General features: G+C 37.4%; 1 protein-coding gene across 1 annotated transcript in view; it reads left to right on the top strand.

The window, feature by feature from the left end:
• Window positions 1–6,627: 6,627 nt before the first annotated feature.
• The window catches only part of LOC109072256 (receptor-type tyrosine-protein phosphatase zeta-like), a 44,306-nt gene continuing 34,352 nt past the window's right edge, over window positions 6,628–16,581 (top strand). Inside the window, 1 exon segment of the mRNA XM_042721656.1 lies at window positions 6,628–6,907. Within this exon segment, the coding sequence (XP_042577590.1) occupies window positions 6,844–6,907 (64 nt within the window). The 5' untranslated portion in view covers window positions 6,628–6,843.

The following is a 16,581-nucleotide window of genomic DNA, read 5'->3' as shown; positions in this document are numbered from 1 at the left end:
CTCCTCGTGCTCCTGATCTCAGTGACTCATCGCAGCCATTAACAAACAGCAATTAATTGTGTGTGAATGCTGGAGGCAGAGAGTGGCCATTGTTCAGCACTGAATATTAAAGAGAAAGACGAGCACAAACATTTGAGCTCTCAGATAAACCCTCCGTTTTCTTCCTCTATAATAGCCAATCAGCAACGGACCTTCAGATCCCAGAGGATTCCAGGGAAAAAGATGACAATCTGTCGGATGAAATGATCAGACTGTAAGAGATCATGTAACGTGTTAAGAACAGTCTGTCCTGACCTGAGCAGATGAGCGACTGCTGTAATCATTCACAACCTACCAAAGCACCCTGGTAACCAACTAGCAGTGCCTTAGCAACCACCAATGCACCCTAGTAACCACATAGCAATGCCCTAGCAACCACCAAAGCACCTGGTAACCACCTAGCAATGCCTTAGCAACCACCAATACACCCTAGTAACCACATAGCAACGCCCTAGCAACCACCAAAGCACCCTGGTAACCACCTTGCAATGCCTTAGCAACCAGCAATGCACCCTAGTAATCGCATAGCAACACCCTAGCAACTACCAAAGCACCCTGGTAACCACATAGCAATGCCCTAGCAACCACCAAAGCACCCTGGTAACCGCATAGCAATGCCCTAGCAACCACCAATGCACCCTAGTAACCACATAGCAACGCCCTAGCAACCACCAAAGCACCCTGGTAACCACCTTGCAATGCCTTAGCAACCAGCAATGCACCCTAGTAATCGCATAGCAACTACCAAAGCACCCTGGTAACCAACTAGCAGTGCCTTAGCAACCACCAATGCACCCTAGTAACCACATAGCAATGCCCTAGCAACCACCAAAGCACCCTGGTAACCACCTAGCAATGCCTTAGCAACCACCAATACACCCTAGTAACCACATAGCAATGCCCTAGCAACCACCAATGCACCCTAGTAACCACATAGCAACGCCCTAGCAACCACCAAAGCACCCTGGTAACCACCTAGTGCAATGCCTTAGCAACCAGCAATGCACCCTAGTAATCGCATAGCAACACCCTAGCAACTACCAAAGCACCCTGGTAACCACCTAGTAATGCCTTAGCAACCAGCAATGCACCCTGGTAACCACATAGCAACACCCTAGCAACCACCAATGTACCCTGGTAAACACCTAGTAATGCCTTGGCAAACATCAATAAACCCTAATAACCACATAGCAACGCCCTTCCAAGCCACCCTGGTAACCACCTAGTAACACCTTGGCAACCAACGATACATACTGGTAACCACATGCCAACACCATAGCAACCACCAAAGCACCCTGGTAACCACCTAGTAATGCCTTAGCAACCACCAATACACAGTAGTAACCTCATAGCAACACCCTAGCAACCACCAATGCACTCTGGTAAACACCTGGTAATGCCTTAGCAACCATCAATACACCCTAATTACCACATAGCAACGCCCTACCAAGCCATCCTGGTAACCACCTAGAAACACCTTTGCAATCAACAATACACACTGGTAACCACATAGCAATGCCCTAGCAACCACCAAAGCATCCTGGTAATGGCCTAGTAACCCCTTGGCAACCACCAATACACTCTAGCAACTACCAAAGCACCCTGGTAAACACCTAGTAATGTCTTAGCAACCATCAATAAACTCTGGTAACCACATAGCAATGCCCTACCAACCACCAAAGCATCCTGGTAACCACCTTTTTATACCTTAGCAAACACTAAAGCACTCTAGTAACTGCATAGCAGCCACAAAGCACCATAGCAACTGAATGGCAAATACTTAACACCCTAGTAAACACCAAGCAACACCCTAAAAACCACCAAGGCATCCTGGTAACCACCTACAGTAGTAATGCCTTAGCAACCACCAATATATTCGAGTAACCACTTAGTAACCACTTAGCAACCGCATAGCACTGGTAACCACCCTGGTAACCACCTGTTGATGCTTTCACAACCACCACTCGAGTAACCACATAGCAACTACAAATAGCTATGCCCTAGCAACCAAAGCATTCTGGTAACCAGCTTGTAATGCCTTAGTAACCATCAAAGCACCTTAGTAATTGCATAGGAAACAAAAAGCACCCTAGTAACCACCTAGCAATGCCCTAACAACCACCAAGGCATCCTAGTAGCCGCCTAGTAATAGGCGGAGTACAGTATAGTGGTAGATCCTCCAGCCTGTTCAGCCTGAGTGACTGTTGTGCTCCACTTGTTTTCTCTGAAGCACTGATTCTTTCATCTGATGGTCTGTGTGTGTGGTTTTGGGTCAGTGTGGGGATGTTTGGTTTGTTTTGTCTGTTTTCTCTCTCAGTTGCTACGGAACTGAGATGTGGCATAAGTTGCAGTCACGCATCTGAGTTTCAGCACCTATTAGCGATCAAAGTGATTTAATTTGTGTTGTTTTTTTTGTTTGTTTATTGGTTGTTGGTTGGGGAACAGCAAATCCTCAAATTAGCATCCCATAAAGATCCGAGTCAGGACCCATAGGAGTGTGATAAATGACTTCAAACTGCTGCAGCTCATGAGGATCCCGCTTACTGTATCGAAACATTAATTAATAACAAAACAATCATGTCAATTAAAAAATGTACATCAAAGCATGTGTGCGTATGATAAAACTTAAAAAATAAATAAATCTAAACCTAAATTGCAATGACAATTCAAAAATAAATTAAGAAATAACAAAAATACTAAAAAAAAAAGCAAAAATACTAAAATATAAAAATAAATGCAAATTCAAAAAAAAAGATTATGGTACAAACAATAATAAAATAAGAATAATAAATAACTGTTATTATTTAATAAAAATGTAGTTCATTTTGTATTTTATAATATAAAACAAATACATTTATAATATTAATACAATTATAATTATAATACATTAAATAATACTAAAATAATAATAGCAATAAATAATGCTAGGGAATTGCTTTGGGGTTGTGAGACTGATAAATAGTCAAGTCAAAAGAATTAATACATTTTTTTTTTCTCCATTTATTAATTTCTTCTTTTCCCTCACTAAAAGCACTGTTCTCTGGATTCCAGAGGCAGACGGATTATGGGTTATTCAGCTTATGGTGGAGTTTTTTGTCAGTGTGTGTGTTGCTTTTTTGTGTGATTGGAAAGCACACACTGCGCTCCTCCTTTTAGGCATGTGTGTGAGTCTGCTGTGTTTTGATTTTTCATCTCTCTGAAGGGGACAGAGAGAGGGACGGGTTGTGTGTTGTCAGAAGAAAAGCCCCCAGTGCTCTTCCTTTGGGCCCCTCTCTCTCTTTTTGACTCAAGGAGGCCTGATGTCACATTTCAGAGATTTATTTCAATGCCATAGTGTGCTGTGTGAGGGATGAAGTTCGTTTCATGAATGGCTTTTATCAAACCCCGGGGATGCTCATCAACACACTGTTCCTGCAGAATAAAGCTTCACCCGGCGCAGCGGTGTGTACAGAGTGCAGAAATACTGCTATTTGTCCAGTGTTTTTGTTCATATGCTTGTTCATTGGATAGAAAAATAGTATATTTCAAAACACGGTCTTTTTGTGTTTTAGTGTTGAACATGTTTGGGTTTAGTGATTTGAACAAGCTCATGACATTAAGTAATAAACTTTGGCACTCCATTTTTTTCCTGCATTGATTATGCTAAAAATGCACAAATAATGCAGCTTATTAAGGAGAAAAAAATACTGTTTTTTCCTCAAGCAATCAGAGATACCACACATAACACTCTGTTATCCTCCTAATTATGTCTTAGAAACCACAAGTGACGAAAGTGGTGTGACATACAGCCAAGAATGTTTACCCATACTCAGAATTTGTGCTCTGCATTTAACCCATCCAAAGTGAACACACACCCGGAGCAGGTACGCTAGTAACCAACAAGCAATGACCAAGCAACCACCAAAGCACCCTGTTATCCTCCTAATAATGTCTTAAAAACCACCACCACACCTTAGTAACCGCAAAGCACCCTAATAACCACCAGTGATACCTTAACATCCACTGATGCACCCTAGTAACCACAAAACACCCTAGTAACCACCTAGCAATGACCTGACAACTACCAAAGCATCCTGGTAACCACCCAGTAATGCCTTAGCAACCACCAGTACACCCTAGTAACCACAAAGAACACTAGTAACCATCCAGCAATGACCTAGCAGCCACCAAAGTACCCATGTAGCCACCTAGCAACAACATAGCAACATCCTACAACACACTAGAATTATAGCAGCACATTTTGCTACACAAATCTAGTTTTCAATGTACCATTGGGGGTATGTATTAAAACTGTGTTTTTTTATGTTTTTTTTTTTCTGGTTGTATAATGCACAAATTGAGAAGGCTGTTGCAGATATGCAGATATTGAACCTCCAGCAGCAGATAAATAAGCTGGGGAGATTTTCATTCTAACACCCCCTGTAGTGATCAGCATTGATTCGCAGTGCACAGCAGGACGCCAGGAATATTGAAGCTGCAGCAGCACAGCTGGTTGTCGATACTATTGATATCAACAGTGGACAAATCATCTGTTTGATCCAGCCAGAGAAACACAAAGTCCAGCCGAGCCAGAAGAACGTGATGATGCTAATGCAGTTAATGAGCCGCTCTTTCTCCCGCAATACAGATGCTTATCTAGAGTAACTCAATCCTCATGTGTGAAGGGAGGACCCTATGAGACTGTTGTTATGCCTTCAGTTGTGAAGCTCCTCAGCGTAAACCGATCTGCCTCTTTTATTAAAGCAGATCACGGATTCTATATGCATCCGACAGAAACTAAAGATGCTATTAAGTCAAAGTTGTCTGGGTGTTTTGAGTCACTGGAACTATTCTGGACGTCCTGATTGGCTGATGCCCTCTTCCTCGTCGCTTTTATGACCCACGCAATCCCCAGTGCCGCTTTGCCTCGCATTGACCCTCTGTTATTCACATAGTCTCTCTTTTGGTGGCTTTTGTCCACCTCCCAGTGTATTATTGTCATCCAAACGCTTCCAATTAACAATGCCACTGCTTTTTCTGAAAAGGCGAGGCTTGGATCTCCATCGTGGGGTCAGTGTTTTTCTTAAGAGCCCTGAATGGCAGAGCACTGGGGAATAAAGGATGTGTACTGTTTACCAGTCGAAAACAACGCAGCATTGTTGACATTAGCCTCGGCTCGCTTGAAATCGATCGTAATTGAAATTATTGCAAAGGTGCATCAGTGCTTGCATTTTTCAACCAGAGAGCCCAAGGTACGTGTATTTCGAGCACATCATCAACAGGTTTTGTTGAGTCTAAACCGAGCACTGCAGACGTGTACAATGGGCTTCTCTGAATGCTGAAGGAGCTGTATCAAGCTCCCCCTTATAAAAGCCGTCCAGCAAGTGAAGTAGGTGCCCTGCATAAATTATGCAAATTTAGCAGAAAGGATAACAACAGGGAGTGCAGAAACAGTGTGTTTCTCTGAGGTTCAGTACAGGCACAAGATGTGACCACATGCTTGGTTCAATATTTTTCAGAGGTGTAAATATTAAATTCAATATTTGTTTAAAATTAAATATAAATAAAGGATGATCCCTACATTCAGCATTATCAGTTAAAAACAATATATATATATATATATATATATATATATATATATACATACATACATAGCATAATTATTTACTGTAATATTTCATTTGAAAAAGTAAGGGATTGCTCTTAATTTTTCTGTAATTTAACTTCTGATGTACTTTCATTAAATACTGTATAGAAGTATTCTATATAAATCAATAGTGAATTTAACATTAATTTTTTTTTTAAATGTATGTATTTAATGTAAACTTTGCTCTTTAAATACTTTGGACAGTTCAAGAAACATTTATGCAGTTTTATATTATTTATTTGAAAGAATCAAAAGAGCCAATTCATGTCGATCCATGTATTGCTCAGCTGGTCGAGGCTGCTTTGGGAATTAGAATGTAATTAGCAATAAGTAATGCAATACTTTTTAGTGAGTAATTAGTACAGTAATCTAATTAGACTGTTGAAAATGTAAGTAGATAGCAATTAATTTCTTTTTTAAAGTAACCTACCCAACACACACACACACACACACACACACACACACACACACACACATGCATATTTCTATAAATATTTCTGCATAAATTGCCAGTTTCATGCTAGAACCTTGTGCAGCACCTGTGGAAATTGTAAAAATAGGAACATCCACTTTAACCAAAGTGGACCAAGTGAGTTCATTGTGCTATTGTGAAAACTATAACAACCAAATTTGCTTTCATTTCAGAATTGAGATATTGACTGAAACATGAAAATGTACAGCATAACATGAACGACCCCTTGCATCTTGTTCTCCCCCTGTTTTCAAACAGTCCAACAGGTGTCAACAGGCAGCTTTCAGCATGAATTTCCCATCAAATCAATTACACTGCAATGCATGCACATACAATCCAAAAAACACACGAATTGCATGTTTTCCCACAAAGCTCTGTGCATAATATAAAATGCGACCTTTACTTTTAATATCATGTTGCATGTCACTAGCACCGTTTCTTGACCGTGCACGTCCCGTGGACAGTAAACCCGTGATTGATTGGGCTCGAGACTGTGGTGTCTGTGGGCGGCGCGTGAACGCAGCGTCTCCCCTCGCGCGCGTTGTGATCGTACAGTGAATGGAGCTCTAGCGTGGGAAAGACGAACAGGATACGCGAAGCACTGACATGGATCCACTGTAATATCACAGCAATAGCTACTACTGCGTTCTCAACAGATCAGCGTTCCCTCCACGTTTAACTCGAGCACGTTTAAAGCCCGAAGACCATGCGTCTGATCGCAGCCAAATCACATCTGTTCATCGCGCAGATGTGGCTCATCTGTCACACAGGTAACAAGTAAATACAATGCTGAGTGATGGATATGTGTCCTCGTAGGTTCGGTGTGTTTTGGGCACGAATGCATTGATGCGTAAAGTTGCGTGTATTTCCACAGGTTAAGGCATTTATGAATTTATTATTGATGGATGCATTATTTTTTTTTGATGACAGTTTAGGTTATTGCGTTTAATCCCAGCATGAAAGACAAAAAGTACATTGCAATAACGGGTTTGAATGTCTGTTAAGTGAACGGATCAAAGGTTCAAGAATCTACTTTAGTAGAGTTGAATTAATAATTTCAAGTGTGTATGTGTGTGTGTGTGTGTGTGTGTGTATGTATATATATATGTGTATGTATATATATATGTATATGTATATATATATGTATATATATATATATATATATAATATAATAAAAGTTCATTTTATTTTTAAATATCTTTTAATTATTTATTATTTTTTGTTTACGTTAGACTTGTTTTTGGTTGTTGTATTATATCCCAGTCCTATAAGACAACACTTTAAAATACTTTAGACTTGAAGACATTAGAATGTCTTCTGTGTGTATGATGCAAAGTTTTGTGAATCATTTAAGTGTATTGGTACCTTATTCAGTCGAATCATTATATTTTGCTTTATGGTAATTTGAGTTACTTTTTAGGCTCTTACAAGGTTGTAGTGTTTTTGTAAAACAAAACAACAACAACAACAACAACAAAAAACGCCTTACAATATCTTGTTGTAAACAATTTTATGTTTATAAATATATGAAGTGTACTGGTTCATGCAGGCTGCCTAAATGTAGTTTCCTTGCTGTGAAATTAGCTGCACAATGTTTGGTTCAGTTTCACTCAAGGACGTTTCTGCTGTAGGACAGACTGTGGCTCTTTGCTCTTGGCGCTCGATCATTGATATGATGCTCTTTTAATCTCTCTGTCTCTGTTCATTCTGCTGAATGAAATGTAATTTGACATGGTGGGGGAATATAAAGCTGTGTGTTTCTGACCGCATGTGTCTTGGACCATCTGCATCTCTTGCTGGCACATCAGAGGTCTCTTTTCCTCTAAGTTGATCTCATCTCTGTCACAGTGCACCATTGTCCTGGCTATTTTAGTCTAAAATGTTGCTGATCTTATGCAGAAGCATTAGTTATTCCCTGTTCGGGAGTTCCACGGCATCTGTGCTGTCACTTGTGTGTTTGTGTCGTAAATATATGCAGAGTGCTGGTGCATGTTACACCCTGTTGTTGGACGTGACGGCAGGGGAAGCCCGTGTTTGTGCTGCTTTTGTCTCAGTGACGCTCATTCACCATTAATGCCAGCAGCAGGAAGAGAGAGAGAGAGAGAAAGAGAGAGAGCTTCTGCCCACCAAACACATGATTGATCGATTCTCACCAGGGTCACCCTGCCATGTATCCAAACAAAATAACCACAGCATGGGCGGTGATCGAGAAAATGCAGTTTAGTGTCTCTTGATCAAATGAGTGACAGCGAAAGATTGATTTTCACTGATTTGCCCACACAATCCCAGGGCATTTCATTATTAGACGTTATCTGAAAGTGACATATCCAATCAGTTATCACACTTTGTAACCTGTAATATATAATATAATATTGCATATTAGCTTTGGTTCCCATTCATTATCAGTTCAAGTAGATTATAAAATTTGTGATCTGTAATTGTTTGCATGTGTTTTTGCAGCTTGTAGAGACTAACAATATCTACTTTTTTGACATCTCAGTTTCCATCTTTATATAATGTTATTGGACAATTTGCATGCTTCATTATATGCCTGCATAAAAAGCTACTGTTCAGGCCTTCATGCACTCTGGTTTACTGGTATTTGGCACCAGAAGACTGAACTTTTTTTCAAAAGTTACTTGATACTGGAGAGTGTTCAGAGAGGACTTATCTATTTAATACCAGTACAGTGCACATTTGTGCAAGATTTTTCCTGTTTGAATCATCTACATCTTGGTCTCAACTGGTGGTTCATGTCCCTAAAACACTAAATGTATTCCCATTAAATGATAAAATGCTAATTTAACTAATTACGTAACCTTGCATAGCTAGAATTGCAAAATGAATAGGTATAAACAATGTTTAAAACAATTCTCAGATATTTTGTTATTAATGTACATCTATGGCTGTACATCCAGTCAAATGCACTGTAATAAATGATATGATAAGTAAATCATAGCAACTTGTGTTTTTACAGTACTGTAACTTATCAAAATATGTTGAGCAATGAAGTTAAGATTTAAGATAAGTTAAGATTTTTAACCTAAATTTTAAATTCAGTTCAATTTAAGTTGAAAAGACTTGTACAACCAAGTTGATTTATAGTTAAAATGTAAGGCGAAGTCTAAATGGTTGGAAATGTGGTTTTAATACAAACTGCTGTCATTTGGCATAATCATGGATGGGTTGTTTGACCTGAAAAACCAGCAAAACTAGACAACGTAAAAGAAAATGCAACCCAGAATAGGTTTAAATACAAGTTCACTCAGATAAATATGGATTGCCGACCACAATGTGATTTTTTTTAATGCTGTGAATTATTGATGACAACTAGTGCATGAAGCCATTTAAATGTAGGAGAGGTTTAGAAACCAAAATGATTAATTTTCCTATGCAGCCTGTTATATTAATCATTTTACATACTATAGATTTCCTGAAGCCAAACTTGTTGAGAACTATTTCTCTATATAACCTTTTTCATCAATAAATAAATCCATGTTAAATCCACATTAATTATTGATTATTATGGCCTATTTAAAATTCAGCAGTCGTACCCTATTTAAGCATAAAAAACTTCACTCAGTTTGTATATTGGGGAATGAATAAGTGAGATTGCCTGGAGTGTGTTACGTTAAATCATGTCCTTCTGCAGTGAACTACTGTGAATTCACCTTAAACTCAAAGGGCAAGCTGTGCATCTCTTTACAGATCAGAGTCCAATGAGTGTCACCAGAGCAGACTCGTGTCTGTTGAGCACTTAACAGCTCCAGTTCATTTCCAGCGCCTGTCTGTGTCTAACACAGCCCCAGGCTATATTGCTTGTACTGTTATGTCATCCTACAAATGGAAACTTACATAATGACCAGAGGTGTTCTAGATATTATTGCACATTGGTTTTAATCAACCTGAAATTTTTTGTGCTGAACCTGATGCCATTAGTTTAGGTAAGTGCATTTTTATAGCTTGATATAGTCATATCCATACAGTATCTCGTTTAAAGGAATAGTTCCCCCAAAAAGGAAAAATAATAATTAAAAAAAAGAATTTCCCATCTTCATGCCATCCAAGATGTAGATGAGTTTTTGTTTGTCAAAACAAATTTGGAGAAATTTAGCATTACATCACTTGCTCACCAATGGATCCTGTGCAGTGAATGGGTGCCGTCAGAATGAGAGTCCAAACAGCTGATTAAAAACTCCACAATAATCCACAAGTAATCCACACCACTCCAGTCCATCAATTAACATCTTCTAAAGTGAAAAGCAGTGTGTTTGCAAGAAACAAGTCCATCATTAAGGTATTTTAACTCTAAACTGTCACTTCTGGGCAAAATAAAAGTCCATAATCCATAATAGCACTTCCTCCAGTGAAAAAGTCCATCCCCTATTGTCCTTTCACAGACATATTTGTTTAGAGCTGTATTGGGCTATTTTGGCTCATAAACATTGTTTGATCTGTGCAGATTTCTCTCCTGATTCAGATGAGACAACTTTTATTTACTGGAGAAAGCAATATTATAGATAGAGGACTTTTATTTTAGCTGGAAGCTAAAAATGAAGTTAAAAATGTCTTGATGGATTTGTTTCTTACAAACATGCATCTTTTCTCTTCAGAAGATGTTTACTGATGGACTGGAGTGGTGTGGATTACTTGTGATGTTTTTATCAGCTGTTTGGACTCTTATTCTGACAGCACCCATTCACTGCAGAGGATCCACTGGTGAACAAGTGATATAATGCAACATTTCTCCAAATCTGATGAAGAAACAAACTCATCTACATCTTGGAGTAAATTGTAATTTTTGGATGAACTATTCCTTTAACTTGGGTCAAAACAACACACAAGCTGTTCATTCCGGTCTAAAACATTCCTCAGAGAAAAGCTATTCAGTGTTGGAGAAATACAATCTCCTGTAAAGAGGACCTCGTATTCAGAACAAATCTGGGAAGACACTGAGATGGCCAGCCGTATTAATTTCATCTCATTTCCGTTGCATTTTTCCAAGTGGTCATATTGCTTCCTAGTGTGTGTGATTTAATTTTTTTTTTTTTTTTTTTTTTATTTTTTTATTAGTTTCTGATTTTCCGTTTTTTGTAGTTTGTGTTTGTTGTTTTTGAATGTGGACTTAAAGAGCTTCTAAAGCCTTTTGATGTACAATTCATTAATTGCATGCTCTTCACATGTGGGAATATAAGACTTTATTCCCGAGATATAAATGCAGTTTTATAACCATTTATTAATGAGATTTATGGCAAAATTTCACACCTGTCACAGGCTATGTGTTTAACTGAAGCAGATTTCTTTTTTGTTATTTTCACCCCGAAATAGTGTTGAAATTCAGAAAGAAGATTTGTTTTCAAAGCCTATTTCTTGATTCTCTCTGTAAGCTTCTACTATCATTCTATAGTGTAAATATTTAAAGGGGAGACATAGAACCGATATCTCAAAAATGGAGCGTTTGGCTTATAATATTTATGTCCTATTAACAATTAACATTTACCCACCCTCAGGCCGCCCAAGCTGTAGATGAGTTTGTTTCCACATCAGAGAAGATTCTGGGATATTTAGCATTACTGTCTCACTGAAGGAAGCATTATTATGGATTATGGACTTGTATTTTGGCTGGAAGTGATTATTGTGATGTTTTTATCAGCTGTTTGGACTCTCATTCTGATGGCACCCATTCACTGTGGAGGATCCACTGGTGAGCAAGTGATATGATGCAAATTTTCTCCAAATTTGTTTTGATGAAGAAACATCAATCAAGTGTATAGTGACAGGCAATTCTTTTAGAATAGACCACTCACATTATCCTCAAATCTGCATTTATGTATGCTTAACTTGAGCAGATTTTTTTCATGTACACAAAATAGTGTTGAGTGAAGATTTGTTTAAGCCCATTTCTTGATTCTCTCTGTAAGCATCTACAGATTAGTGAGGAGACATGAAGTGAAGGAAAAATTAAATCTCTTGCTCTTGACCTCAGGATGCTGACAGTGTGCTGAACTCATAAAAAGCAGTGCTCCGGCTTTGGCTCGGTCCAGCGGACGGACAGTGAGGCGAGGAAGGAAAGCTTTTCCCTCTGTTAAAGAAAGATGGAGTATTCGGTTGCCTTTCCGAGACGGATCTGGCCTGGTGTCCGAGGCGATAGAGGAGGCTTTGGAGGAAGTCCTGGTGGCTGAGCGCCTCCGGAGGTTCTGTCTGTTGTCAAGGAGTTTCCTCTGGCATGTCCTCAAAGTGAATGGAGAGTGTCTCCTGCTCGGATGTGCTTTAACCAGCCCAGATAAAAGCACTGTGTATAATATATATTGTCAGGCACAGAGCTTGTTCTCAGTCATTTGCTATTACACTCCTAAAATAAAGGTTTCGGAAGTGGATTTTCACAATGATGCCACAGAAGAACCATTTAGGGTTCCTCAAAGAATCTTTCAGTGAACAGTTCTTAAAATAATCTTTTTTGAACATCCTAATAATCTAAAGAACCTTTTTTTTTTTCGCTTTAAAAAACATTGAAAGATTCCACGGATCTTAAAGGTTCTTCATGGAACTATAGGTTCTAATAAAGAACCTTTATTTATAAGACTTTATCACTTGTGCTCAATTCGTGCAATGATAATGCACTTTAGATTTTAGACAGTTTGGATGAAAAATATTAATGAAAAAGTTGCATCTTTTAAATTCGCCTGCTTTAAAGCACCTCTGTTACATCCATAGACATTCAGTTGGACGTATATAACAACAGAGAGCTCTAGGAATCACCTACTTTAAAAATGCCCTAGCAACAGTCTAGAAACCCCTAGCAACCATATAGTGAGAGCAAACGATTTCAGAATGAGCCACTTACATTTTCTTCACTTTTACAATTATTCGTTTAGCAGATACAAATTTTTACAAAATGGATAAAGGCATCAAAACATTTTTTTTTTTTTACAAAATTGTACAAATGTAAAAATCTAGTTAATTTATTTATTTGTATTTTTACATTTGTTTGTTGGCTTGTTAAACATTTATTATAAATATAATGAATATTTGTATTATTTATGAATACAATAAATCATACATAAATGTAATATTTATTTATTTGTATTTTTGCATTTGTTTGTTGGCTCGTTTTTATAGTTGAACATTAATTGTAAATATTATTAATATTTATATTATTTATTAGTAATATGAATAATAATTATATACATAAATATAATATTTATTTATTTATTTATTTCAGAATAACTATGCACACCTCTTCAAAAATCCTTACAGAGTCAAACTGTCTTTCTAAATCTCAAATATGAATTATTTTCTAGGTTCATGCAATTTAGCAGTTATGCAAGCTGAAAAGAAGTTTATTTTTTCATCCTTGGTCAACAAGGAAATCTCACAACAGGGCCAAGGATATATACGAGCCAAGTATGTTTACAAAAGTATCCTGAAAAAAAGTTTGGATGAGGATAAGAATTCCCACAACAGCAACACAGCCTTGAATTTTTTCCCTTTTGTGTCTTCCAAAAACACAGATCCTGTTTTGCCTTACAGTTTAACTTACAGAGAACCCTGCAGTCATAAAGGCAAATTCATTTCCTAAAAGTTGTAATAGTGAATTTCGTTGTTGATGGGAATCTCAGAGGCAGAGCAGTGTTTAAGGGTGTCAGGGAAGGTATAAACCCCAGCTGCTGACTGGCATTACTACCTTCAGCTGCAGTCAGTGTGTTCTCACGCGGACCACATGTCACTTTCCCCCTGACCCTGCAGCAACAGCTGCCACAGCCTGCTGCACCAATGCACCATCACATACTGTGTCCTACTGCAGGAGCCCCTCACATTAGGAGGATCTCTACAGCACCAAAAAAAAAAAAAAAAAAAAAAAAAAATAAGTATTAGCATAGAAATGTTATCGTTATAAATGCTTGCTAGCAAACAAATAGTTATTTATAAATTCATTCAACCAAACAACAACGTTCTAAAAACATCCTAACAACCACATAGCAACGCTCTAAAAACATGCTAGCAACCATACAACTAGTTCTAAAAACATTCCAGCAACCAAACAACAACGTTCTAAAAACATCCTAGCAACCACACAGCAACGTTCTAAAAACATGCTATATATATATATATATATATATGTGTGTGTGTATATGTATATGTATTAATACTATGGAAGTCAATGACTACCATCAACTGTCTGAGTACCCATACTCTTTAAAATATCTTCTTGTGTGTTCAGCAGAAGAAAGAAACTCATACAGGATTAGAACAACTTGAGGGTGAGCAAATGATGACCCAATTTTCATTTTTGTATGAATTGTCCCTTTAAGTTCTCATCTAGGCATGTTCAGTTATATTTCCGGATGTTATATTTCCTAAAATTTGTTCCTATTATGCAAAGCTTTAAACTTTCGTCTGTCTTCAGTTACTTCCCAACTGGCTGTTTTCCAACCCTTGACCTTGGGGATCCAAATATAATCTGCACCTTTGGGAACACATGTCATAATTCAATTAGCTGTCAGTTTAAACAAGTGTGTCGTGTGAATTCAGGCCATGACTCTTCTCAGTGTCAGACAGGTGTTCTCCATCGTATGAGAGCATGGACAGACACACAGTTCACAGGCTGCGTTTCATCCAGGCGACGGAAGTTATTTAGTGACGGGGTGAGGAGGGGGACTTGTGTTTTTGTTCTTGAGTTAGAAACACGACGTGCTGGCCGGCTTCCCCGAGACTTTTCTAATCCTCTTATGTATTTGAATGACTCTGGAGAAGTTTACAGAGGGCAGAGGATGCTTACGATTCCTCCCCCATCCATTTCCTGCGTGAAGCAGACACATGCAGAGAGTGTTTCCCAGTCGAGCGACTGTCGTAAACAACTCTCCGTCAACAAACTCTTCAAACTTTGCACTTAAAGTATAGGTTCAGAGTAAAAACTCTTAATGTAAAGTTGGAAACTTAAAAAAAACTTTATAAAAGCTCTGACTTCTTCCACTTTGTGACGTCATGTGAACACAACTAAGAAGACAACTTCTACATATGTAACCATTCTATATTAATCTTATTATTATTATAAAAAATAATTACATTCTATATTGATTACATTTTGAGAGCAACTTCCACCCATGTAATCATTTTGTATTTTTGTTGTTGTTATTATTATTATTATTAGTTTTAATATATCAAATTATTACACACAAATTTTGAACAAAGAGCAATTTTTAAATTCTGTTTTAATAATAATAATCATATGGGTTTATTATTATTAGAAATGATAACAAAATATTTTGATACAATTTTGAAAGCAACTTCTACTCATGTAAGCATTTTTATATTTTATTTTAATACTAACTACATGTACATATTATTATTATTATTATTATTATTGCATTAAATTATTACATATTAATTAATATATAAATTACAATTTTAAAGCAACTTCCATTAATGTAACCATTTTATATTCCTTTATATTCATACGTAAAAACATTTTTGTTGTCTTATTATTTATTATTATTATATTATTGTTTTTATAATTATATGAAATGATTCTTTTAAATATATTGAATATTATAGAGAAGACTACTTAAAATGAAATTTCCATAGAAACATATCTTCCAGGGATGACTCTCATAATTTTTACTTTTAATTGAAATTTGAATTTGCCTTCTTAGCTAATTTGTTTAGAAATCTCTCATATTATTATATACAATGATGCTTGAATGGTTTATTGATTAAACTCCCAATCGAAGAGAATGTAGTTTAAATCTCGGGCCTAAAATGGGTGGGGGGGAATGTCTTATCTCTTACCTTCAATATGACTTAGTTGCCCTTGAGCTTTTAATAACCCCATTATTATTTATTAAATATGTTTATTTTTAATTTGTTATTATTATTTCATTGAGTGTTTCCATAGAAACATAATTTCCAGGGATGACTCTCATAATCAGTGTAATTTGGATGAGCGGTGAACACAGCCTTCAGCTTCTGATTATTAACTTGTGATCACTCTTCATTTAGCCATACTTGTTTTTGTTTATCTGGAAAATGGAAGCAAATCCCCAGTCGTGTTTCTTTTTTTTTCTTGTAGAGAGCAGTGAGAATGCGAGAGGGGTCCAGTGAAGGGCTTGTTTTATCGGTGATAGACTCATTAACATCAAACTGTGAGCAATTTTAATCTAATTTGCCGCAGGCTTTTCTCTCGGTGCCTGTGAAATGGAGCCGAGCCAAAGAAGCTCAGCAGCTTTAGTGGAGCGCAGGTCGCTGTATGATACCGTTTCTGTGAATCAGGACGAGCAAAAGAGCTTCTTCCACTCACAGTTTCATCGCCCGGCCAACTGGGATTTACTCCACACAACCGTCAAACACAAAGCCTATGTTAAAAAGGAAAGGTCCTAAATAAATGGGTGTTTTACCATGTTTTACCACAAGAATAGTGGATGTAAACAAATAATTGATAATATAT

This window comes from Cyprinus carpio, chromosome B4 (genome assembly GCF_018340385.1).
Source record: "Cyprinus carpio isolate SPL01 chromosome B4, ASM1834038v1, whole genome shotgun sequence".
Classification (NCBI taxonomy): domain Eukaryota; kingdom Metazoa; phylum Chordata; class Actinopteri; order Cypriniformes; family Cyprinidae; genus Cyprinus; species Cyprinus carpio.
The sequence above is the reverse complement of the archived record's forward strand: the minus strand, read 5'-3'. Positions and strand labels throughout refer to the sequence as shown.